Below are 24438 nucleotides of genomic sequence, written 5' to 3'. Positions count from 1 at the left end.
TTTCCATCTATTAGAGTCTCTCAAAGAAAAATTTATGTTTCTTTCGTTTAATCCTGTACGTGAGAATGCTTAGAGGTCCTTTTATTTTTTCCTCTTAAATATTAATTTTTATTCATCATAATTCAGAGTTGTTATATTTTTATTCTCTTCGTTTGCCTTGGTAGCAATAACAATAACATAAATACTACCCATACGTGTTGTTTGGAATGAGGTAATGTTTTAGGATTTTCAGAAATATTTAAAGGTTCTCATATTTGGTTGCAAATCAAACTAGGGAATTAGATGCCAGGAGAACCTGATTCCCCCTCAACCCCCTTTTTGTAAGATGTTGATTTCCATTTTAAAATTGATGGATATCCAGATTCTCAAGTTTAAAGTAAATTGTATTTTTTATAAATTGACAATTTTAACAATTTTTCTTTATTATTTAAGCAATGGAGATAAAACATAAAACAAATCATCAATATCTCTTCCTTTGTCTTTATCTCTTCCCGCCAAAACAATAGGATAGACAACTCTGTTGATATATTCATTAACAAAATTCTATTCAAGTTTCACGTGTGGGAAAAAAAAAAAAGTTTGAAGGGACCCTCCATTTTTGCCAGGTATTCCCTTTTACTATTGTGTGTGTGTTGCTCAACAAATTATTAATAGATCTATTTTCATGAAAATTTGTTAATGTATCTATTATTATCTCAATTCTTGTGTTTATGGCCACCATTGCATCTTGCTTTAAAATTGAGTTAGAGGAAACTGAGAGAAGAATGAAAGTATTTAATGAGCTATTGAAAATTGAATGACTTTCTATATTAGAAATAATCAAAGCTGAAGAATTGCTTACGGCTGATACTCGTAAATGTGATTATTTTTAATCATTGCTTAGGACATTAGGCATGACCGTTATTCAAGTGCTCATAGATGTAGGGGTGAATATATTATATATGTAATAGATCACATTTGTTTAATTATTGATGAACTACTTTTATTTTTATTGCTACTTCTATGGTCGTATAGATCGAAACGTTATCAGGTTGGTTTGTTATGGATTAAGTTTTTTAAAATTATTATTAAGAATAAAGAATAAGAATTTAAATAGTTATTTTTGTATTATACTTGTCATTTTGAAATGTTAGACTATAGTTTTAATGAATTTGTCATAATTTATAGTTTATATTTTGTTTGTCATTATTTATTTAGAAGAAGATTTGAAAAATAAAAATATCTTGATATTGGATTTATAAATTTAAGGATAGAATGAGAAAAATAAATAATTCATTTAAGATTCTTATAAATAAATTAAATATTATAATCTCACATTCTTAGGAATCTTATTAGATTCCTAATTAAACCAAATATAGGAATAGTTACATTCCTAGGCATTCAGATTACAAGACGTCACATTCATAGTAATCTGGATGCTAGGAGTAATGTGGATTCCCCATACCAAACGCCATCCTAAAGTATCATAGTATCTCTATATATTAAGAGATTCAGAAAGTTAGTTATTACTTCATAAAATGTCAAAAATACCCTTAATTTAATTAGAAAGTCGTTATTCCTAAAAAAATAAAAAATAAAATGCGGTTAAAATTGTAATTAAACAAAATTCAAAAATGAAAAATCTCCCTTTTTATCTTTCCACTAGACAAATACAAACTTTTTTCCTAAAATTAGCACACCCTCTATTTAGATATATCTCACACCCGTCACTAAACTCCACAATTTACTCATTTTTAAAATCCTATATTTTAGGTTCTTAAAAATCTCTTCCCCTATAACCTCACTAATAATAAACAAATTCAAATTTAAACACTTTTTCTAAAGTAATTATCATTGTCTCAAAATAAAGGATTTTTATGTGCGTAACCACTATACACATCTCAACTCCCTTAATGCATATAGTTATTATTTGGAAAAACCACTTAGTATTATAATCAAAATATTGGAATGAACGCAAAATTATGACATTAAACCAAAAAAAGAAAAGAAAAAAAGAGCCTCATTGCAAGTGCGAAAGAGAAATGTTATTTACATAACATTTTCAAATCAAATTTTAGGTAATAGGTTGTTATTGACTGTTAATATTAGGTAAAAAAAGTAATTTTAAAGGTTAGTTTTTATTTTTTATTTTTAATATAGTTTTTTAAAGGTTAGTTTAAATTAGAACAAGTTACAATTTTTTTTTTTGTTGAACAAAAATAAGTTACAATTTAATTGTCTAGGATTTGTCGCACTGTTTGTTTCAGCGATGATGTTTTCTAGAAAATAAGTTATTTTCTAAAAATTATTTTTTATAAAATTATCTCATTTTCTTATGTTTGATAACAATCTTAAATAAGTTGAAAAATAATTTTTTAACTTTACTTGTTTAGTTTGCTGTGAAATAGAATTTTTTCTAAAAAAAATTAGTGAAAAACAACTTATTTTTAGGTAAATAATTTCTAAAAATAATTCATATTTTTTTACTAATTTTTTTTAATGTTACAAAACACTAAAAATATAGAAAACTATGGGTGTGTTTGGATAGAACTTATTTTGCTGAAACTGAAAACTGAAAACTGAAAACACTGTAGCAAAATAATTTTTAAATGTGTGAATAGTGCTGTGGGACCAATTTTTAATGAAAAAATTGATAAAAAATGAAATTTGTGGGTCCATAAACAGTGCATGGACCCACTGATTGACAGAAAAGTAAAAAAAACAGGGCTAAACAGAGCGCAACAGTAAACCCTGAAACGTGTGTAGAAAAAAAAAAAAAAAAAAAATGCAAAACGCAAAACGCAAAACTTGGACGTGGATCCAAACCCAGCCTATCAATTTTTTCATTAAAAATTGGTCCCACAGCACTATTCACACATTTAAAAATTATTTTGCTACAGTGTTTTCAGTTTTCAGTTTCAGCAAAATAAGTTCTATCCAAACACACCCTATGTTTGCGCACAAATTTATCAAAACAGAGCTAAAAAGTAATTTTAAAGCTACTATTCATCAAAATAATTTAAAATTTTTCTGTACGCTTTAATTCTTTTTATCTCTCTCTGTTCGTCTCTATAGCACATTTGCACCTCCCTCTCTCCCTCTCAACGAGTACCATCGACTCTCACTCTTCTCTATCTCGCCGCTGCTCAAGTACTCGTCATTGGCCGCCACAAAATCTTATATACCGATCTCCTTTGCGCGTACACATTGAAAACAAGAAATTGTTTTGGGTAAGTACCCCTAAGAATCTAAAATTCAGAGAAGAGAAATTATTTGAATACATTGAAATTCTCTTTTTCTTTTGTTTGCGTTGTTGGGTTTTGAAAACTAGGAAAAGGAGAAAATTTTTATGACTTTATAAACTGACCCAGAGCGAGAGTTTTTTTTACTTAATAATAAATTTAGTTGGTGTGTGTGTTTACACATATATGTATAAATTGATTATTGCTTGGCACTTGAGCTTTGTTTTGACTATAATTGTCCCTTTTGAGATTATTTTATGAAACCTATAATAATTGTATAATTTTTGTGCTGGATATGACTGCTACATTATTCAAGTATTTTCAGTTTTTGTTTGTATTGTTGCTAAATTTTCAATTGTCTATTCAAACTAAAATTTTCTTTTAACTTGAAATAATTGCAAGCATCATATGTTATTTAAAATTTCTCTCATTTATATCTTCTCCTTAATTGGATAATCAAAAGTGTATGATTTATGTGAAGTTCAAATAATTTGTGTTTCTTGGTTTTCAGGTGGCAGGCAAGGCATTCATTGAAGGGCCCGGAGTTCTGCATTTTCTCAAAAAATTTTGTATAGAATCTTCATGATATGGTATTTATGTTCCTCCTTTTCATTATATGATTGTAACTTTGTTCAAATTTCACATAATTTTATTTCTAGTTAAAAAAAAAAAAACACTTTTATTCCCCTTAATTTAGTTGGAAAATGCTGTGTGTGAGTTTGTTAGTCTTAAGCTATCCGGGTTTAGCTTGTGAATATGGGGTATGGGCATAATTTTAGCATATAGTATTGTGCGTTTTCATACATGGAAGGGGAACCCTGAGGAATTTCTGTTGCCCATCACAAACTTTTGTGAATCATGTTTGACACATTGATGGTCTGTTTCAATTTTCAACTTTCAAGAAGTAACAGAGCCCGGTAGTAAAATGGAATGAACCAGAGTGTATTTTCAATTGTACTTCTAATTGTTTGTGTATGCAATTAAAAGTTTATGACATTGTCAAGCCTTTGTTACATTTAGTTGGTTGGGAGTTGATTATGTTTAGGAGTTGTTAATGAGTTAGTTGTTACATTCAAATTAGTTACACGAACCAACTGACCTCAAGACCAGCCTATATTAATACTTGGCATAAGTGAGGAATATCATTAAGAAACCAATCATAAACTTCTTCTCTCTACTTCCTCTCATTCTCTTCTCCTTTAAGGGTGACTACCTCATCTAAGTTAATCCTTTAATCAATTAGATTCCACCTGACACAAATCTACAATTTAAACATTACATTTGGTATCAGAGCATCAACCTGGAATGGATGAAGGAACTTAATTTTCTCAGTTAACTGAATCCATTGTTTGCATGGAGTAACAGCAAGATTATTAACAAAAGGTCCTAGAAGGGCTAATACAGCAGATTAACTATCTTATAGAGAGTCTTAAAATCCCTAACTGAAACTCAAAACGGGGGTCAAGAACTCAATGAGGAAATAGAGGCACCAACAGGCAATAGAGGCATCATCATAAGGCAATGAAACTAGGATTTTCCAAATTTGGAGGGAAAAATCCTTCTATTTATATATACAATGCAAATCGATACTTCAACTACTATAATACTCCTGCCCATCAAAAAATTCTAATGTTGCACATGGAAATTTGAAGCCTTAGTGTGGTTTTAAGATGCATAAGAATCATGAGTTATCACTACTTGGGAAGCCTTCGTGGGAGCATTACAGACTATATTTGACCTTACTTCCTATGATAATCCAATGGGAGCCTCCACAAGACTCAGACAAACATCTACTGTAGTAGTATGCAAGGCTCAATTTGAGTCTGTCCAATAGGCTGAAAGGCTTATATGAAAAGCACAAACTAATTTGTTGTTTGAGTGAGTTGAGAGATGAGATTAGCAGTTATAATTTTAACCCCACATCCTTGAACACAACTTTTGGGCTGGGCAAGATTCAAGAAGAGTATATCCTGAGCAATAGAATGACAGTGAAGCCATTAACTGAACAAGGGGTAGGCCTTCCATTTAGGCCTGCCAAAGATTGATAAGAAACCAAGAATTTCAGTATAAAAATTTCTCCAGCTCAAATGGAAGAAATAAGAAAGAAGGGGTTATGCTACTACTATGATGAGAAGGGATTGTGCAAAACCTGAGTTGTTTTGAATGGATGGATTGCAGCTATTCCAAGAAGAAAAACGGGAAGTTCACCTGGAAGAATTGGATGAATAAGGGATTGAAAATCTGCAGGAAGGAGTAAAAAACACTATGGAGTTGCTAGAATTTCCTTATATGCCTTGATAGGAAGTTCTAATCCTATAACCATGAGCCTTTTGGGGCATATTAAAAGGCATTAGGTGGAACTGTTGATTGACACCGGAAGTACTCAAATTCTTGGACCCTTCCATCATGACTGGAGCTCAACCACCCATGACCAGATGACAAAAGCTAGAAGTCAAGATACCAGATGGATCTGTGATCATGAGTAAGGAGTACGCACAGTTCCCTTTCATATGCAAGGTAATACACATCAGGATTATAAGTTAAGATAATTTAGGTTATAGGTTCATACATTTTTGTTTATGGGGATTCAAGGATGGTTGTCTATTTTATTTCTCGGAAGCAAGGATGATTTTCTATTGTTTGTGACTATCTTTGAACTTAATTTTAGTCTTTATATCTTTTTATTTGTGTTATTATCGTTCATGCTCTTGAAATTAACGTCATAAGATATTAATTTTTCTTTTTATTTGTAGCATATTTTGAGAAATTATGCGTAACATGACAATGTTTGTATGAAGGATCAACAGATTGAAGAACTACCAGAATACATACATATTAATCAAAATGATTTCTTTGTACATCTTTTTATTTATTTTATTATCATTCGTGCTCTCTGAAATTAACTTCACAAGATATTAGATTTTCTTTTTATTCGTAGCATATTTTGAGAAATTATGTGTAACATGACAATGCTTTGTATGAAGGATCAACAGATTGAAGAACTACCAGAATACATACATATCAATCAAAATGATTTCTCATACCGAAAGTAAGATTTCTCAATCATTTTGTTTTGGTCATTGTTGTTATCTACGCTCTTTTTCTCTTAAAGTTTTTCTTTGTTGAAAATATCTCGTTGACCAATTCTTTTCTTACAGGTTATCTCTTCACAAGTGAAGCACAAATATCTCTATATGTATGATGCTTCGCTTGTGAGGATAACATGAAAGTAAAGAATTTATATATATAATTTTTTTTTTTTTGATAAGTAAGAAAGTTTTATATTCAAAAAACTGCTTCATGCAAGAAAAGCATAAAGCAAACCAAAGAGTACAAAAAAGAGAAAAATGAAAAATAAAAAAGAAAATTAATTATAAAGAGAGAGCTAAGGAACACAGGGATAAAAATCACTAGATGTGAGTTCCCAAGCCTGAGACCAATCAAAAAGAGAACCGCTAAATGAAGCAAGCAACTGGTCATCAGATTTGTCCATGTCCTCAAAAGTCCGCCGACAACGTTCCCTCCAAATATATATATATATATATATCCAGTAATGATTTGAAACAAATATGAGTGTTTTCTCATGGCTCTATTTATTTTTATATATTTTCTATGTACTAGGGTTGTACCTTGATGTAGGACAAATTACTGAATTTGTCTAAGTTTGTTCATGGTGGGTTTAGGGTTAGGAAAGAAGAATAATTAGAGAGAAGATAGGGCTGTTTAGGGGCTGTGTGAACAGTAACTTTATAAAGAAAGAAGAGAAGAAAGAAAGAAAAGAGAAGGAGAATGAACCAACAAAAGCCAATTAAAATTCCTATTACTTAAAACACTCAATTTTATTAATCAACTCAATCTACCTTTTGATACATTGAGCACAAATATATTATAAAGACTCTTGTACTAATAGTAATAGGATTCCTACTAGTAATAGGACTACTAGTTTGACTAGTAAAAAAAAGGTGACCCGTTGTCTCCTTTGTTGTTTGTGTTGGTGATGGAAGCTTTGGGAAGAATGTTGGATAAGGTAGTTTATGAAGGCCGCTTGTCAGGATTTAGTGTGGGTAACTCGGAGGGAAGATCCTTGGCAGTGTCTCATCTCCTTTTTGCGGATGACACTCTTATTTTTTGTGATGTTGATCTAGACCAGATTTTGATTCTTCATATGATTCTTATTTGGTTTGAGGTGGTGTCGGGGCTAAAGATTAATCTGGGCAAGTCTGAATTGGTTCCGGTTGGAGTAGTGCATAATATTGATTTATTGCTAAATGTCCTTGGCTACAAGCAGGGCTCTCTGCCAATGAAATATCTGGGTCTTCCTCTGAGTGCTAATTTCAAGGATAAGACTATATGGAATCCGATTTTGGAGAAAATGGAAAGGAAATTGGCGGGTTGAAAACGCTTGTATTTATCAAAGGGAGGTAGAGTCACTCTAATCAAAAGCACCCTTTCTAATTTACCCACTTACTTTCTATCTCTATTTCCTATACCGGCTAGTGTGGCTAACCGTATTGAGAAGCTTTAGCGGAATTTCTTATGGGGCGGTTTTGGTGATGAACCTAAAATTCATTTGGTTAAATGGGCTACTGTATGTGCTCCTATTTCTTCGGGTGGATTAGGGATAAGGAAGATAAGACTTTTCAATATAGCTCTACTTGGGAAGTGGTTATGGAGATTTGGGATTGAGAAGGATGCCCTTTGGAGACAAGTGATAGAGTTGAAATATGGATGTTTGTGGGGGGATGGTGTACCAGATCTGTTAATGGTTCTTACGGTGTTGGTTTATGGAAGAGTATCAGTTAGGGATGGCCTTCTTTCTCTCGCCATATTCTATATGATATTGGTGATGGGTCCAGGGTGAAGTTTTGGCAAGACCGTTGGTGTGGAGAGACACCTCTTGTAGTTAGCTACCCTGACCTGTTCAGATTTTGCAGGAATAAGGAGGCTAGTATGGCTGAGCTTATGAAATCCCCCAATGGAGTCCTTTTTTGGGATGTGAGTTTCTTTAGGAATGTGCATGTTTGGGAATTACAGGCTTTGTCAAGTTTCATGGAAACCATATACAGTTCTTCAATAAGGGGGTTTGGTGAGGATAAGATGTGTTGGATTCCTAGCAAAGATAAGGGGTTCTTGGTGAAAGATTATTATAGAATTTTAGTTGGTCCTACTATCTTCGGTTTTCCTTGGAGAAGTATTTGGAAGCAGAAGATTCCCTCTAGAGTAGCTTTCTTTGTATGGTCTGCTGCCTTAGGGAAATGCTTGACGATTGATAATTTGCGAAAAAAGAAGGTGTGGATTTTGGATTGGTGCTACATGTGCAAGAGTAATGGTGAATCGGTTGACCATCTCTTCCTTCACTGACCCGTTGCCATGGATCTATGGTCTATGGTTTTGGGTTTATTTGGAGTATCTTGGGTTGTGCCTCATACTGTTTTGGGGCTGATAGGGTGTTGGCAAGGTAGCTTTGGTTGTCATCGAAATGGTTATATATGGTCCATCGTTCCTCATGGCTTAATGTGATGTCATTGGAGGGAGAGAAATAGTCGTTGTTTTGAAGATATTGAGAGATCTATTCCGGACCTTAAGCTTTTCTTTTTTAGAACTTTGTTGGATTGGTTGTTTGCTTTGCAAAACAAATCTTTCCCTTCTTTTATTGATTTCCTAGATTCTTGCAATTTTTGTTTTTGATTTGTTGTCTCCTTGTTCACTCCCTGTGTACTAGGGTGTTTCTCTTTTGATATCAATATATCTTACTTATCCAAAAAAAAAAAAAAACCTAACTTGGACCCACATAAAATAAACCTAAGATACTTAGAATACCCTAGAAGATCCTAGACTCAACTAAATTACCAAAACTCTTTAATTTGTAGGAATTGCAGAATTTACAGATTTGCCCCTGAATATAAAATTGACCATAACTAATAAAACAAAACCCAAATTAAAAACTTTTTTTTTAATCCTAAAAGACTCAGAATATTAAAATGACATGACTTTCACTTTAATTGGACTTCACAAGAGGACCCAATAAAATAATTCTTGAATAGGTGAATTTGCAAAGTAATAGCAAATTAATCTTCCATGGCTTCATAACACCTCCTTTAGAAATAAAATTTGTACTTATCCCAGAGGGGAAAAAAATCTAATACCTTGGAGCTTTCAAGAGAAGTATGGTACAAAGATGATTCAAAACTTGATGTTATAAGTTCCATGGTGTGAGTTTAGTGTGGATGATTTTATTTGATCTCTACCTATAGCTAGTTCTTTCTTGGTGAATTGTCTCCTTTAACCTTTCTACCTCTATTTGGATTTTCAAAATGTAATTTCTGTTCCCACCTAAAAGATCTGTGTAGCATCATGGTTGTGAGTGATTCCATGCATTTTAGGGATATGTGTTGCGTCAAAGCTGATAGCTCTCTCTCCCTCATTTCATTAGTATGGAGTGCTACCATCTGTTCTTCCTAAATGCATTTTCGTTTGGGTCACTTGTTCTTGGCCAAACTCAAGTTAGCAATTCCTTCATTTAGTCATGTGTCTAGTTTAAATGAAGCTTGTCAATTACGGAAGCATCACCATAGTTCCTTTTCGAACAATTATCATAGTCTTTAGTCTAAATGTCCATTTAGTACAACTTATTTATTTATTTTTTTTAGCTTTTTGAAAATTGGATGTTTAAAAAAGCTGTACATTGAAAAAAGTGAGGCTTAAAACAACTGTACATTGAAGCTAAGATAAAATAGAGAGTAGCTGAGGAAAGCGCCCAAAAGCAACTTACAAGGGCTAGGGTACAAGGGCTAAGGGAATTGAGAAACCTTTTCAGCTCTATTAACTATTATGCTTCCTCCACAGAGTCGAACTAGCGGTAGGGATAGGGCTTTGGTTGTTCACCAATGAACCTAAAGATTTTATCTTGGAATGTTAGAGGCTTGAGTGAGAGGGACAAGGGACTCCAAATATGGAATCTGATCCGATCTTGGAGGGCATATATCATCTGTTTGCAAGAGATTGAATTGGAGTGTATTATCAGAGGTCTAGTGAGAAGTTTATGGGGTTGCCAATATGTGGATTGGTTGTACTTGGGTTTGGGAGGGTGCTATAGGTGGAATTTTGATCATATGGAATAGATGAGTAGTAGAAAAAGTGAAGAAAGCAGTGGGGGATTTTCCAGTATCTTGTTGATTTAAAAATGTGGAAGATCATTTTGAGTGGGCTTTCATTGGGGTTTATAGTCCTAATTTGGACAGGGAACTAGAGTTGTTATGGAGGAAATTGGCAGGGATTTATAGTTTGTGGAATATACTGTGGTGTGTGGGAGGAGATTTTAACATATTTCAATTCCCATTAGAGAGGTTGGAGGGTGAATATTTTTCTCAGGCCATGCATGACTTTTCAAATTTCATTTCCATGTACGGTTTAGTAGACATTCCCTTAAAGGGTGGTTAATACACATGGTTTAATTCTTCTTTAGGGTTGAGAATAGATAGGTTTTTCGCATCATTGGGAGGAGCACTTTCCTAATACCATCCAAAGAAGTTTTCCTACAGTTCTCGAAGATCACTTTCCACTTCTTTTTGGAGAGTGGAAAGCATCATAAGGGTCGAATCCCATTTAGATTTGGTGTGGAGAAATTAGAAAAGGACAAGCTTTGCATTGAAATTGAGAAGACCATGTTGGTAGAAGAAATCAGTTGGAGACAAAAGTCTAGGGTCCTTTGGCTAAGGGAGGGGGACAATAATACAAAATTATTGCTTCGTATGGCCAATTCTAATAGAAGAAGCATTGAGAGTCTATTGGTTGATGGGGTGTTATCTTCCAATCAGGAAAGGATTGCTGAGAGCATCATTCAATTTTATTAGTCCTTATATACTAAGCAGCGGGTCAATAGGCCTTTCCAGATGTCTTGAAGTTTCCCAGGATATCAGAGGATAAGGCTGGGTGGTTGGAGAGTCCTTTTGAGGAAGCAGAGATCCATGGAGTCATTAGGGATTATAATGGGGATAAGGTACCTAGCCTGGCGGTTTCCCAATGGCCTTTTTTTTCAGACTTTTTGGGATGTTATCAAATCTGATCTTATGGTAGTGTTTTAGTACTTCTATGATGAAGGTCAGTAAGAAAAAAGCTTAAATCCAACTTTATTTACTCTCATTCCAAAAAAATCTAAGGCAGTGGAGCTGAAGGATTTTCGTCCTATAAGTCTGATTGGGGATGTTCATAAAATTATTGCAAAGGTACTAGCTAATCGGTTACGAGTGGTGCTTGGAGCCATCATCTTAGCATCTCAAAATGCTTTTGTCTTGAACAGACAGATTTTTGACTCTGTGTTAATTGTTAATGAATGCCTTGATGGTAGATTGAAGGCTGGTTTGCCTAGATTATTATGTAAGTTGGATGTGGAGAAGGCATTTGACTATTTTTGTTTTTCTACAGTTTGATTCTCCACCCTTATTAATGGCTTTTTTTGTGGTTTTTCTTTTTCGGAATTCCAAGGAATTAAGACAAGGTGATCATTTGTTTCCTTTGCTGTTTGCCTTAGTCATGGATGTCTTTAGTAGAATGTTGGATAAAGCTTTTCGTGATGGTCGTTTGTTAGGTTTCAGGGTAGGTAATTTGGAGGGGAATACTTTGATGATATCTCATCTAATCTTTGTTGATGATACTTTGCTCCTTTGTGACGTTGATCTTGATCAGCTATTGGTTATTTGATTGGTGCTTCTTTGGTTCGAGGCAGTGTCAGGTTTAATTAAATTGTTCCAAGTTTGAATTGGTACTTGTGGGTGAGGTTCCTAATATAGACCTGTTGGTGGATGTTTTAGGCTGTAAATGTAGATCACTTTCTATGAAATATTTAGGCCTCCCCTTAGGTGCTATATTCAAGGAGAAGGCAATATGAAATCCAATTTTAGAAAAGGTGGAAAATAGACTAGTAGGTTGGAAACGACTATACATGTCGAAGCGAGGTAGAGTCTCTCTTCTTCAATTTACTCTCTTCAATTTGCCTACCTTTTTCCTCTCTATATTCCCTATTCTTGCTGATGTGGCTAATTGGATTGAGCAGCTTTAGCAAAATTTCTTATGGGAAGGGTTAGGGAATGAGACCAAATTTCATCTGGCTAATTGGGATTTGGTGGATTGGCTATTAGGAGTTTAAGGCGCTTAATGAAGCATTATTGGGGAAGTGGTTGTGGAGGTTTGGACTTGAGAAAGATGTGTTATGGCCTAGGAAGCACCTACAAGGTGAAGTATGGTTGTGCCTGGAGAGGCTGGTGTTCCAACATAGTGTCTAGTTCATATGGGATGAGTTTATGGAATTTTATTTAAAGGGGCTGGCCTACTCTGTTCGGCTATCTCTAGTATGATATAAGGGATGGTTCTGGAGTGAAATTTTGGCAAGATTGATGGTGTGGAGGAAAACTCTCTTGCTATGTGCTTTCCTAAGTTATTTAGGATTTTCCATGACAAGAAGACAAGTGTGGTAGATCTTATGCAATGCACTAATGGTGTCCATCATTGGGATGTAAATTTCAATTGAGTGGTATGGGATTAGGAGTTGGAGACTTTGTCAAATTTCATGGATGTGATCTATGGGCATCGGTAAAAGGAAGTGGGGAGGATAAACTGTGTTGGAGACTAGAGAAGAAAAAGAGATTTACAGTAAGTGGTTACTATTGGGTTTTACTTGGATCAATCTTTTCCTTGGAAAAGTACATGGAAACCCAAGATTCCTTTTAGAGTTGCTTTCTTTGTTTGGACTGCAGCTTTGTGGAAAATTTTGACGATTGAAAATTTACGAAGAAAAAATGTTTGGCTTTTGGATTGGTGTTGTTAAAGATGAGAATAAAATAATATAGAGAAGCGGAAGCAAGAAAGAAAGAAGAACACAAGGGATTACGTGGTTCGGCCAACGGGTTACGTACACATGATAAAGCCCTAGTGGCTACATCTTTATTGTATACTCAATGTCAACGACTACAATGAACCCTTAATAGGGTATATATAGAGAATGGAAGCTAGGGTTAGCCCAATATGGGCTTACAACATAATTAGGCCTCTTAGGCCATTACATCAACATAAATCCAACACTTTAACACTCCCCCTCATGCTGGAGCATATAGATCCAGCTTGTAACACACAACTACCAACTTGCTCGAGGAGGTTGAAAACGAAGTGAACGGGCCAAAATTGAAGCTGAATCGTCAAAAAAAAAAAAAAAAAACGAGATGAATCGGCTGAAGTTGTTCAATTATCAAACAAAACCAAACGTAAGTTTTATAGGGGGTTAGGTTACCCTTATCATGGATAAGGGATAGCCAAAACCTATACCCAAACAACAAAAATCCACCAAACAGGCAAATAAGGGATTTCCATATCTACTTTGACCAACAACCAACACTGGCGACTCTAGAACATGCCGGCGACAACAAAAATAGAGGCCAACCACCGAGATCTACCAAGTTGGGTTGTGGTCAGATTTGTGTCTATAGGTTGGATCCACAACACCAATGACAACAACAACGAAAGCCACTGGCAACAACCACTGGTGACGGCAACAAGACAACAAGCCAAGAACAACAACAACCAGTAGCTAGGGGTAGTATTCTTACCATTGATAATTTGGTTCTTAGGCATTTACCACTGGTTAATTGGGGTTGCATGTGCCATTGTGATGAGGAAACTGTGGATCATCTTCTATTCCATTGTAAGTTTGCTTATGCCTTGTGGAGTGAAGTTTTTTTGATATTTGTAATCCAGTGGGTGATGTCGAAGACAGTAGCCTCCCTTCTTTTTGGCTGGTGGAATTGGCCGGGGAAGCATTCCTCTAATATTTGGAATATGGTTCCGGCTTGTTTGATGTGGTTAATTTGGCGAGAGCGTAATAATCGTACTTTTGAAGATATTGTGAGATCAATAGATCTTTTGAAGGCTATACTAGTTTTTTTTTTTCTTTTTCTTTTCAATGGGGTAGAATTTGGGGTTTTACACAATGTATTTCCATTTTTGAATTTCTTCTTTCTATTCGTATCTCTTCTTGAGGTACTTGTATTCGTTTTAAGTTCTGAGTGTTCACCATCGTGAACATGATGTCCTTTTTATGAAATAAATCTTTAATTACCTATCAAAAAAAAAAAAAAAAAAATCAGCAGCAACAACAACCAATCTGCGGAAAACAAAAACCAACAACTGCAATCACCAACAACCATAACCACAACAACAACAACCAATCAACAACTATTGAGAACAACCAACAAACTTAGATATGAAGGTTGCACAAGCTAACAACCACTAACAACCATTGGCTTTGATACCATATTAAATTACCGATTATCCCAAAAGCTTAAATTATTGGGATATGGTAAATCTAATCATTTAACCACATACTTCTAACACTTCTTTTCACGTGTGGGCCAAAACTACCTTTTTAATATGTGAGTCCCAACACGTGGGAATTTAAATGGGGGTAGAGTGGAGGAGACAGAGATCAAACTCAGGACCTCCCACTCTAATGCTATGTTAAAGAAGAGAATAAAATAATATAGAGAAGCGGAAGCAAGAAAGAGAGAAGAACACAAGGGATTATGTGGTTTGGCCAACGACTTACATCCATAGAATAAAGCCCTAGTTGCTACTTCTTTATTGTGTACTCAAAGTCATTGATTACAGTGAACCTAGGTTGCACTGACACGTCATTTTTGGCAAAGTACCGGTGTCTGACACGTGTCGGACACTGATACCGGTAAGACTCAACGGACTCCGGTGTCTAAGTGGTGTCTCTTTTGTTTTTTGCTTCTCCGACACGGCGCCAACACGTTGATGTTGCCACCACCATTTCGCCTTCATGTTGCCAGTTAGCTTAGTTTTTGGCGAGCTTCTCCTCTCTCCTTCTTTTTCTTCTTCTTCTTCTTCTGCTTCTTTTTCGTTTTCTTTTTCTTCGCTCTCTCACCCAGATGCCTTCTGTCTTCTAGTCTAGTTCATTTTAACTTTTCTAATACTTTTTTTATATTTCATCTTTGTTTTGTGTGTCTTCTGCCAACCCCACGTGAAAGTCACTTTCAAACTTTCAATTTCAAATTTTAACTATTGAGTACCATATGTCAGTGCCATGATGTCATTGATATGCCATTAGTCCAAAAGAAGATAATTTATAATATTATTTTGACTATTATTTTTAGTATTATTATTAGTATTTGAATGTAGCCTATTTAAACTTTTGGTTTGTACTCTAAACATTTTATGTGTATTATTGTACTACTTTGAGTGTTAGTTTACTTATTTGTAGTTCTTACATAATTTAAATTCTAGATATAAACGTATTTTATGCCTAAAAATATTAAAAAATATGCCTAAATATAAAATTTAATTAATTATTTAATTGCCGTACTCATACCGTGTCATACCCTTATTTTTCAAAAATTGCTGTACCCCTGTATCTGTACTCGTGTGGCCGTGTCCGTGTTGGTGCAACTTAGCAGTGAACCCTTAATCGGGTATATATAGAGAATGGAAGCTAGGGTTAGCCCAATATGGACTTACAACATTGTTGGGCCTCTTAGGCCATCACATCAACATAAACCCAACACTTTAACAGGTGTTATATGTGTAAACACAATGGTGAATCAGCGGGCCATCTACTAATTCATTTTCCTATTGCTACATAAATGTGTTTTGTGGCGTTGGGTTTATTTGGAGTTTGTTGGGTCATGTCGAAGACTGCAGTGGAGGTGCTAGCTTGTTGGTAAGGTCATTGTTTGGCTTCACTGGAATGGACATTTGTGGATGGTTGCCCCACATTGCTTGATGTGGTGTTTATGAAGGGAGAGGAACAATTGGAGCTTCGAAGATACAGAGAAAACTATTCCTGATCTCAAATTATTTTTCTTATAACTTTGCTAGATTAGATGTCAATTTTGTATAGTTAGTCGTTGTGGTTTATTCTTGATTGATTCATGTAATTTACGTGATTAATCGTAGAGTCCCCATATACTTTGGCGACTATTTTTTAGAGAATCTATTTTCCATTACTTATCAAAAAACAAAAAAGGTGCATTTTTGAAAGGGATGCTAAATGGGTACTTAGTCTTTTGATGTAGTCCAAACAGAGCATATGGTGTCCTTCCCCATACCTCTACTCTAAATGGATTTTGTAGAAAAAAATTTTTGATAAGATTTTTTAGATTCTTTTTGTTAAGCAAGCATAAATTTTATCAAAACACATCAAGAAACATAACAGACGCCATCTATTACAAGTCTCCTAAGCCACTAACACTAATAAAAACTTGCTATGCAAAAACAGACTAGGGGACTCTCAGGTGTAACTTGACCCATATATATATATATAAGTATTTATTATTCAAATGATTTTTTCTATAAGTAAAGATATCTTATTGAAAAAGAGGATTTTTTCTATAAGTAAAGATATCTAATGACTTGCCTGTATAAATCCTTTTTCGATATTGACTTTTTTTCTGCTTGTTTCTAGGCACAAGAAGCAAAAGGAGGAAGATATTGCTATTTGCGAATGCAAATATAATGCCAATGATCCTGATAGTGCATGTGGGGAGAGGTGCTTGAATGTACTAACCAGCACAGAATGCACTCCTAATTACTGCCCTTGTGGTGTTTGCTGCAAGAATCAGGTAAATTATGGGATTTCCTGCTCCTCTCTCTGTGTGTTTGCATCCTTTCCACTTGCCTTTATTCTTTTATGTCCGTTTCTAAACGTTCATTAATCTTTTTGTTGCAGTTGTGCCCTTAGTTTCATATTATGAATTTCAATTAATTTGATTGGAATCTTGAGTTGACTGTTTAATTTTTTGGAGGAATTTGTATTTGCCATTTCATATAATTTTGTTGTGAATATGAAATTTCATTCTTATTTTGTTGTGTATTTTTTTTATAGTTCTAGGTGTTATCTATGTATTAGAAAAATTCATTATCTACCATAAATATAGCAAGAAAAGTTATATACATATAAACATAAATATGTACATTTTACACATTTCTTTTTTATATATAAATATACATGTACGAATGAATAAAAGGTTCATTACCTAGTTGTGGTCAGGTTCTGGGAGGGCTTGCTTGGATATGGTCCTACCAACGCAGAACAATGAACTTTCAAAGGGGAATGTGTATGGGAAACAAAAAGAACATAAAAAGATAAAAAACCTAGGTTGTCTAGATCAGCACCAGGCCTTAGAAATGATAGGACAGTCAATACTCTCAGTAAACTTCTTTTTAGTTTCTTTTTTTCATTATTGATTGGAAGTATTGTTTGATTAGATTTCTAGAGTCTCTGGGATGAGTCAGAATCATCATCTACAACTTAGAGGCTTGGCTACCTCGGATTAGTCACAAAGTTTTTCGTTCTTTTTCTCTGTTGTCATGGGAGGTATTTTTCTTTTTTGTTGAGTCAAAAACTTTCGAATTTTCGGTTGAGGAGGGAGGTACTTTTTACACGTTACGTTTATATGAGAGATACAGGGATTCTCTTTAGTTAGTGTTCATGGGAAAAGAGAGTGCAAAACGCTTGTTAACTATTGTGGAGGATCTCATGTCCAATGCAACTCCTGGAAGTTTTGCACGAACCTTTAATGGTGATAAAGTTTTTATTTTGCAATTGGGCACCAATGCACATGGCAGGTTTGTAATGATCTCAGAACTTGTTCATGGCTGTTGGAAAGGCTTCATCGTGGTGTCATTGTGGTGCCGGAAGGAAAGTTGGGTAGTGGTTGGAGGGGGTTTGGATTTCATCTACAAAAGGCTATTGCTCCTGAGACACTTGCAGCCCAAACCACCATCACATTCTGTGTTGAAACCATCGGTAGTGCAGAAGTTCTGACAGAAAAATCCCAAATCTTTTCTGTTGGCTGTGGTGGAGGCGATCGGAGAGATGGTGGTGGAGGGAAGAAAGTAGGGGTTTAATTGGTTCGGTTTGGTCGGTTTTGAGTGTTTTTTGGGCTGAACCAAATTGGTCAGTTTTTAAAAATCTCAACTGAAACCGGCTGAAATGGTTGAAAATCATTTGGTTTCGGGGTATATCAGTTTTGGTCGGTTTTCGGTTTTTGCCCATAATTTTTAAAAAATAAAAAATTGTTTGGGCTAGTTGGGCCTTGGTTGCTGTTTGGGCCTTTTTTTATTTTTTAAAAAAAAAATTGTAGTATTAGGCCTTTTAGTTATTGGGCCTTTTTTAGAAGGACAAAGTTTAGCTATAAAATTGGTTGTAGTCAAAAGCTACAACCTTACTCAATTATCATTAACATTACTGTATATTTTGAAAATTTAATCCGTTGAATTGCATGTTTTTTACACTCCTAATACACATGTCAAATTTTCTATCAATCAGATATTATTTACTATGAGATCTTTTAGATTTTATTTTTTATGAATAATTTTAAACTACAAAAACGTGTAATTTAAATAATTAATTGATAACATAGCTATTAATCTTTAATTTTCTAAAAATTTTGTAAGCATGGAGGTTATAAGAAGAAAATGTAATTCAATGGTGGATTTTAAAAATTCACCTCCAATAAAAAGATATTGAGTAAAGCTACAACCAAATTTGTAGCTAAATTTTGTCCTTTAGAAACATGTTTTGGGCCTTTTGAAATTATTCATAACCTGCTTTTCATTAAAATACAACCTGAAGGTCCTGAACCAGGATCTGCTTCTAATCTGCTTCCATTTCAAATTTATTACAAATTAATTTTTCACAACCTGCTTCTATTTCATAACCTACTTCTTTTTGAAATTAATCTTACATAACTTGCTTTTGCTAAAAAAAAAAAAAAAAAAAAAAAAATTACATAACCTGCTTCTATTATTCATTAAAATACAACCACAACAGTACATATCCCAAATAAAAAATACCATACACATACCCATTCCTTACAAACAAGATTAGTGAATAACCAATACATAACCTATATTTATTTAAATACAAACGGTCAACAGTATATATCATAGTTTGTAGCCAAAGACATCTTCAAAATCTTTGCTAAGTATTTATCAACCTCTGATTTGTTATCTGAAGAATCAATACCTTTCAAGTACTTCTTAAATCCCATCATCCTCATTGCCCTCACATCCACAACCACACTAGAATCGTCTCTCTTCATTGATCCACTTGGTTTTTGAACGTGTGCTTGTGCAGCAGCAGTAGCAGGACTACTCCCCAATGGATTTTAAGTATAAGCATCATACAAACTCAACAATACATCTTTTACTGTATCTGCCATATCAGTAGCCTTTTGCTACTCATACAAAGTGTCAAAACGATATTCAAGATACCGCAACTTGTATCGAGGATCAAGAATCAACCCAACATACAACAAATGATTCATATCATCAAAGTTTCCCCAATACTTATCAAATTTGGACTTCATGTACTCTGCCATTTTTTTCAATAAATAGCCTTCTTTTTCATACTCCTCAAGTCTATTGTGTCATGAATTGACATGAACTCCAAAAATAAAAAAAGAATTGCTAGTGGCATAATTAGCACTCGAAAAACGCAAGGTTGCATCATAGAAAATTTTAAGAAATTTCCCAATCCACATCATCCAATCCCCAAGCAACCTCATGTACATCATTTCCTTTTTCCTTTGCCTCCTCTTTGATTGTCCTAAGATAATTTGGATCTTCCTCCTCTGATCTCTCAAAGGGAGGTAGAGTCACTTTAATTAAAAGCACTCTATCAAATTTACCTACTTATTTTCTATATTTAATTATGATACCTACTGCTGTGGCTAACGGAATTGCAAAACTTTAGCGGAATTTCTTATGGGGTGGGTTAGGGGATGAACCCAAATTTCACCTGGTTAATGGGCTATTGTTTGTACTCCTCTTTCTTTAGGTGGCTTGGGGATAAGGAAAGTAAGGCTTTTTAATGAAGCTTTGCTTGGGAAGTGGCTATGGAGATTTGGGCTTGAAAGGGATGCCCTTTGGAGGCAAGTGATAGAGGTGAAATATGGATGTAGATGGCATGGCTTTTGTACCAGTCCAGTTTCTGGTCCATATGGTGTTGGTTTGTGTAAAAATATCAGTCGGGGATGGCCTTCTTTTTCTTGTTATATTTTGTATGATATTGGTGATGGGTCGAGGGTGAAATTTTGGCTAGACCGTTGGTGTGGGAAGACACTTCTTGCTGTCAGCCATCCTAAATCTATTGATAATTTATGAAAAAGGAAGGTGTGGATTTTGGATTGGTGCTACATGTGCAAGAGTAATGGTGAATCGGTTGACCACCTCCTCCTTCACTACCCCGTTGCTATGGATCTATGGTCTATGGTTTTGGCTTTATTTGGAGTATCTTGGGTTATGCCGCATGCTGTTTTGGGGCTGTTAGGGTGTTGGCAAGGTAGCTTTGGTTGTCATCGAAATGGTTATATATGGTCCATTGTTCTTCATGGCTTAATGTGGTGTTTTTGGAGGGAGAGAAATAGTCGTTGTTTTGAAGATATCGAGAGATCTATTCCGGACCTCAAGCTTTTCTTTTTTAGAACTTTATTGGATTGGTTGTTTGCTTTGCAAAACCAATCATTCCCTTCTTTTATTGATTTCCTAGATTCATGCAATTTTTGTATTTGATTTGTTGTCCCCTTGTTCACTCCCTGTGTTTCCTTTTTGGTATCAATATATCTTATTACTTATCAAAAAAAAAAAAAAAAAGATCTTGCAGAGATAAGAAGGCAAGTGTGGTTGAGCTTATGAAGTTCACTAATGGGGTCCTTTTTTGGGATGTAAGTTTCTTTTGGGGCTTTCATGTTCGGGATTTGGAGGTTGTGTTGAGTTTCATGGATACCATATATGGCTCTTCAGTAAGGGGGTTTGGGGAGGATAAGAGATGAGTTGAAAACCAGATAGAAATAAGGGGTTCATGGTTAAAAATTATTATAGTCTTCTAGTGGGCTCTAATGATTTTTTTTTTTTTTTTTCCCTGGAAAAGCTTTTGAAAGTAGAAGATCCATTTTTGAGTGGCTTTCTTTGTGTGGATTGTTGCTCTGGGAAAATGCTTGACAATTGACTATTTAAGAAAAAGGAATGTTTGGATATTGGATTGGTGTTATATGTGCTAGTGTAATGGTGAATCGGTTGACTATCTCTTCCTTCATTGGCCGGTTGCTATGGATTTGTGGTCTATGGTTTTGGTTTATTTGGAGTAAGTTGGGTTATGCCACATTTAGTTGTGGGGCTCCTAGCTTGTTGGCAAGGCCGGCTTGGTCGTTATGGAAATGAGCATATATGGATAATTGTTCCCCATTGTTTAATGTGGTGGTTTTGGGAGGAAAGAAATAGTAGGTGTTTTGAAAATAATGAGAGATCCATACTAGACGTCAAGTTATTTTTCTTTAGAACTTTATTGGATTGGTTGTCTGGTTTGCGAAACCAATCATTCTCTTGATTTTCTTGATTCTTGTAATTTTTGTACTTGATTTGTTGACCCCTGTACACTCCTTGTGTACTAGGGTGTCTATTTTTTGATATCAATAAAACTTATTACTTATAAAAAAGAAAAGAAATGATAAATTACCACTTGTCCTAAAAGATCAAGCTGTTAGAAAATGATGAGTTTGACTATTTAACCATTATTTTAACATTCCTCCTTATGTGTGAGCCTAGACTCTCCTATAATGAGGTGAATTAAACATTTTCCTAACACTTCTTCATCTCGTGGAGTCCAAACTCCCCTATAAGAACTAACAAGTGGGGCCTAACATGTGAGATTTTTAACTTTTTAAATGGGAGATAGAGTAGAGATAGGTTTCAAACTTAGGACCACCTGCTTTGATACCACGATAAATTACTACCTCTCACAAAATCTTAAATAGTTAGGAAATTGTGAATTTAATTATTTAATCATTATTCTAATAAGAAGAAAGATAGAAATCTAAGTTTCCGCTCTTAGTTTTGCCTAGAAGTAGCATGCATTGGAAGAAACTTTCCAATTTGTAAGAAGATGTTGCTATCTCAGATGTGTCCTTTGATGTTTTAAAGCAATATCGGGCTTGAGATTCATTTTGGGTAAAGCAAGCTGGTGCTTGTGGGAGAAGTTGTGGATGCATATGAACTATCCTCAATACCGGGATGCAAGTTTTCTACTCTACCTATGTAGTATTTGGAATTGCCATTTGGGGTCCATCTTACAAAGCTTGAGCAGTGTGGAATACCATCATAGAGAAAGGATGGGGAGAAGGCTTGTAGGGTGGAAAATGTTGAATCTCTCAAGTGGCAGAAGAGTTTCTCTCCCAAAAGTACGTTTGCTTCTCTTCATGCTTATTTCATTCCTCTTTTAGGATGCCTATCCTTGATGCTCTCAGAAATTGAGTTTATGGTTTGTTAAGTAGATTGCCCTAATACACATTATTATTTATATATATGTGGGTGATTACAATGATATTACTATTTGCCCTACTCAATACAAACTCAGAAGACCCCCCTCAAGCTGTGATGTATATATCATACAACCTAACTTGTTACATAATAAATCCAAACCAGTCTTAAATAATGCTTTGGTAAACATATCAGCCATTTGGATTCATATATAAATATCTAGGGTAGCAAGTACACCACATTCCATTCTCTCTCAAACAAGGTGACAATTTACCTCTATATGCTTGGTTTGGTCTTGGAACATGGGATAAGGCAACATGAATTTCTGCTTGATTGTTGCAATACATAGTTATAGGCAACTTCACATAAAAGCTTGTATATTAGGCCCCACTTATTACAGGGGAGTTTGGACATCAAAACTTATGAATAAATAAAAACTTTCATTCACAACATATTAATCCATCTTTACTAGTTTATAAATATTAAAAAAAAAAAAAATCAACCACATAAAATAGTTAAACATTTAAACCATCTTCATCACAATAAAAAATAGTTCTACATCTCAAGGTGAAAAATATTTTAGCTTTGGTTGCTATTGTTTTAAGGAAGATTCATTGTTTTTTGTTGACCAGGCTACAAGTTTTCCTTTGGCCAAAGTTTTCTACCATACCAAATACTGGAAAATGCAGAAATTTTTTTCTGCTGGAATAAATGAAGTGTTAGGGGTTGTTTGGTAATGTTGTTCTAATAACATTGTTTGTATTTTTTGGAAATATGTGTGGGTGAAAAAGTGAATAAAAATGCATGCAATGTTGTTTAAAAACTGAAAAAACGTTGTTAAACTTCTATACCAAATGGGGCCTTAGTTATTCTTTAGGAGTGGTTTCAAATGTACACATGGTATGTTTAAACTCTCCTCTTTTGAATTAAAGTTTTGTCTAAAAGTTAGAAAATAAGATAGGAGGTCATGTAGATTAAAATAAAAGAGACAAGCAAAGCTTCACATTTCTTTTTCAAATACATTTAGCACTTTAATTTTTTTTTTATTTTTGATAAGTAAGAAAGATATATATTAAAAGCTACCTCATGAAAACACAAGGCAGAATAGAGAATACAGAGAAGGAAACAAACAAAAAGAGAGAAGAAAAAGAAAAGAATAAGAAAACAAACGGAGACAACAAATAGCAAATTAATTACAGAGAAGAGAACTAAGGAACATAGGGATAGAATCACTAGAGGTGAGTCCCCAAGCCCTAGACCAATCAAAAAGAGAGCCACTAAAGTAAGCGAGCAACTGGTCATCAGACTTGTCCCTATCCTCGAAAGTACGCCAATTACGCTCTCTCCAAATACACCACATTAGGCACAACGGAACTAGATTCCAAACGCCAGAAGAGTGCTTTCCAAACCAATTCCACCAACCGAAAAGTATATCTGCAACCGATCTTGGCAAAACCCAAGAAATCCCAAAGGATCTAAAAACCATGCTCCACAACAGATAAGCTTTGTCACAATGGAGAAGCAAATGATTCACTGACTCCCCGTTACAACGGCACAAAATGCACCAATCAACAAAATCGAATCCTCTATACCGCAAAATATCCCCTGTAAGAATCTTTTCCCAAGCCGCAGTCCAAACGAAGAAGGAAACGTGAGTAGGAGCCTTAGCCTTCCAAATACCTTTCCAAGGAAAGGTAATAGGCAGGGAGCTTCGGAGCTTATTGTAGAACGAGCGGATGTCAAAAACCCCTTTCTTCGACAATTTCCAAACCATGCGGTCTCCTTGCTTAGATTGAGGTAAGTTAGAACCCATGGTTTGAAGGAAATCATCCACCACACCCATCTCCCAATCATTTGGATTTCTAAGTAAAAGAACCTTCCAACTTCTCCG

At 34.8% G+C, this 24438-nt stretch overlaps 1 protein-coding gene across 7 annotated transcripts in view; it reads left to right on the top strand.

The window, feature by feature from the left end:
* The first annotated feature begins 3009 nt into the window (after window positions 1-3009).
* Window positions 3010-24438, top strand: part of LOC126713607 (histone-lysine N-methyltransferase ASHH1) — a 42541-nt gene continuing 21112 nt past the window's right edge. The window contains exons 1-4 of one of the 7 annotated variants that reach the window (XM_050413397.1): window positions 3010-3209; window positions 3733-3811; window positions 6206-6270; window positions 16693-16849. In XM_050413397.1, the coding sequence (XP_050269354.1) occupies window positions 3809-3811; window positions 6206-6270; window positions 16693-16849 (225 nt within the window). In that variant the 5' untranslated portion in view covers window positions 3010-3209; window positions 3733-3808. Of the gene's footprint in view, window positions 3210-3732; window positions 3812-6184; window positions 6271-16692; window positions 16850-22188; window positions 22469-24438 lie in introns of those variants that run through there. The other 6 variants (XM_050413398.1, XM_050413394.1, XM_050413392.1 and 3 more) reach the window with 6 other exon arrangements.

Source organism: Quercus robur, chromosome 2 (genome assembly GCF_932294415.1).
Source record: "Quercus robur chromosome 2, dhQueRobu3.1, whole genome shotgun sequence".
NCBI classification, from domain to species: Eukaryota; Viridiplantae; Streptophyta; class Magnoliopsida; order Fagales; family Fagaceae; genus Quercus; species Quercus robur.
The sequence above is the reverse complement of the archived record's forward strand: the minus strand, read 5'-3'. Positions and strand labels throughout refer to the sequence as shown.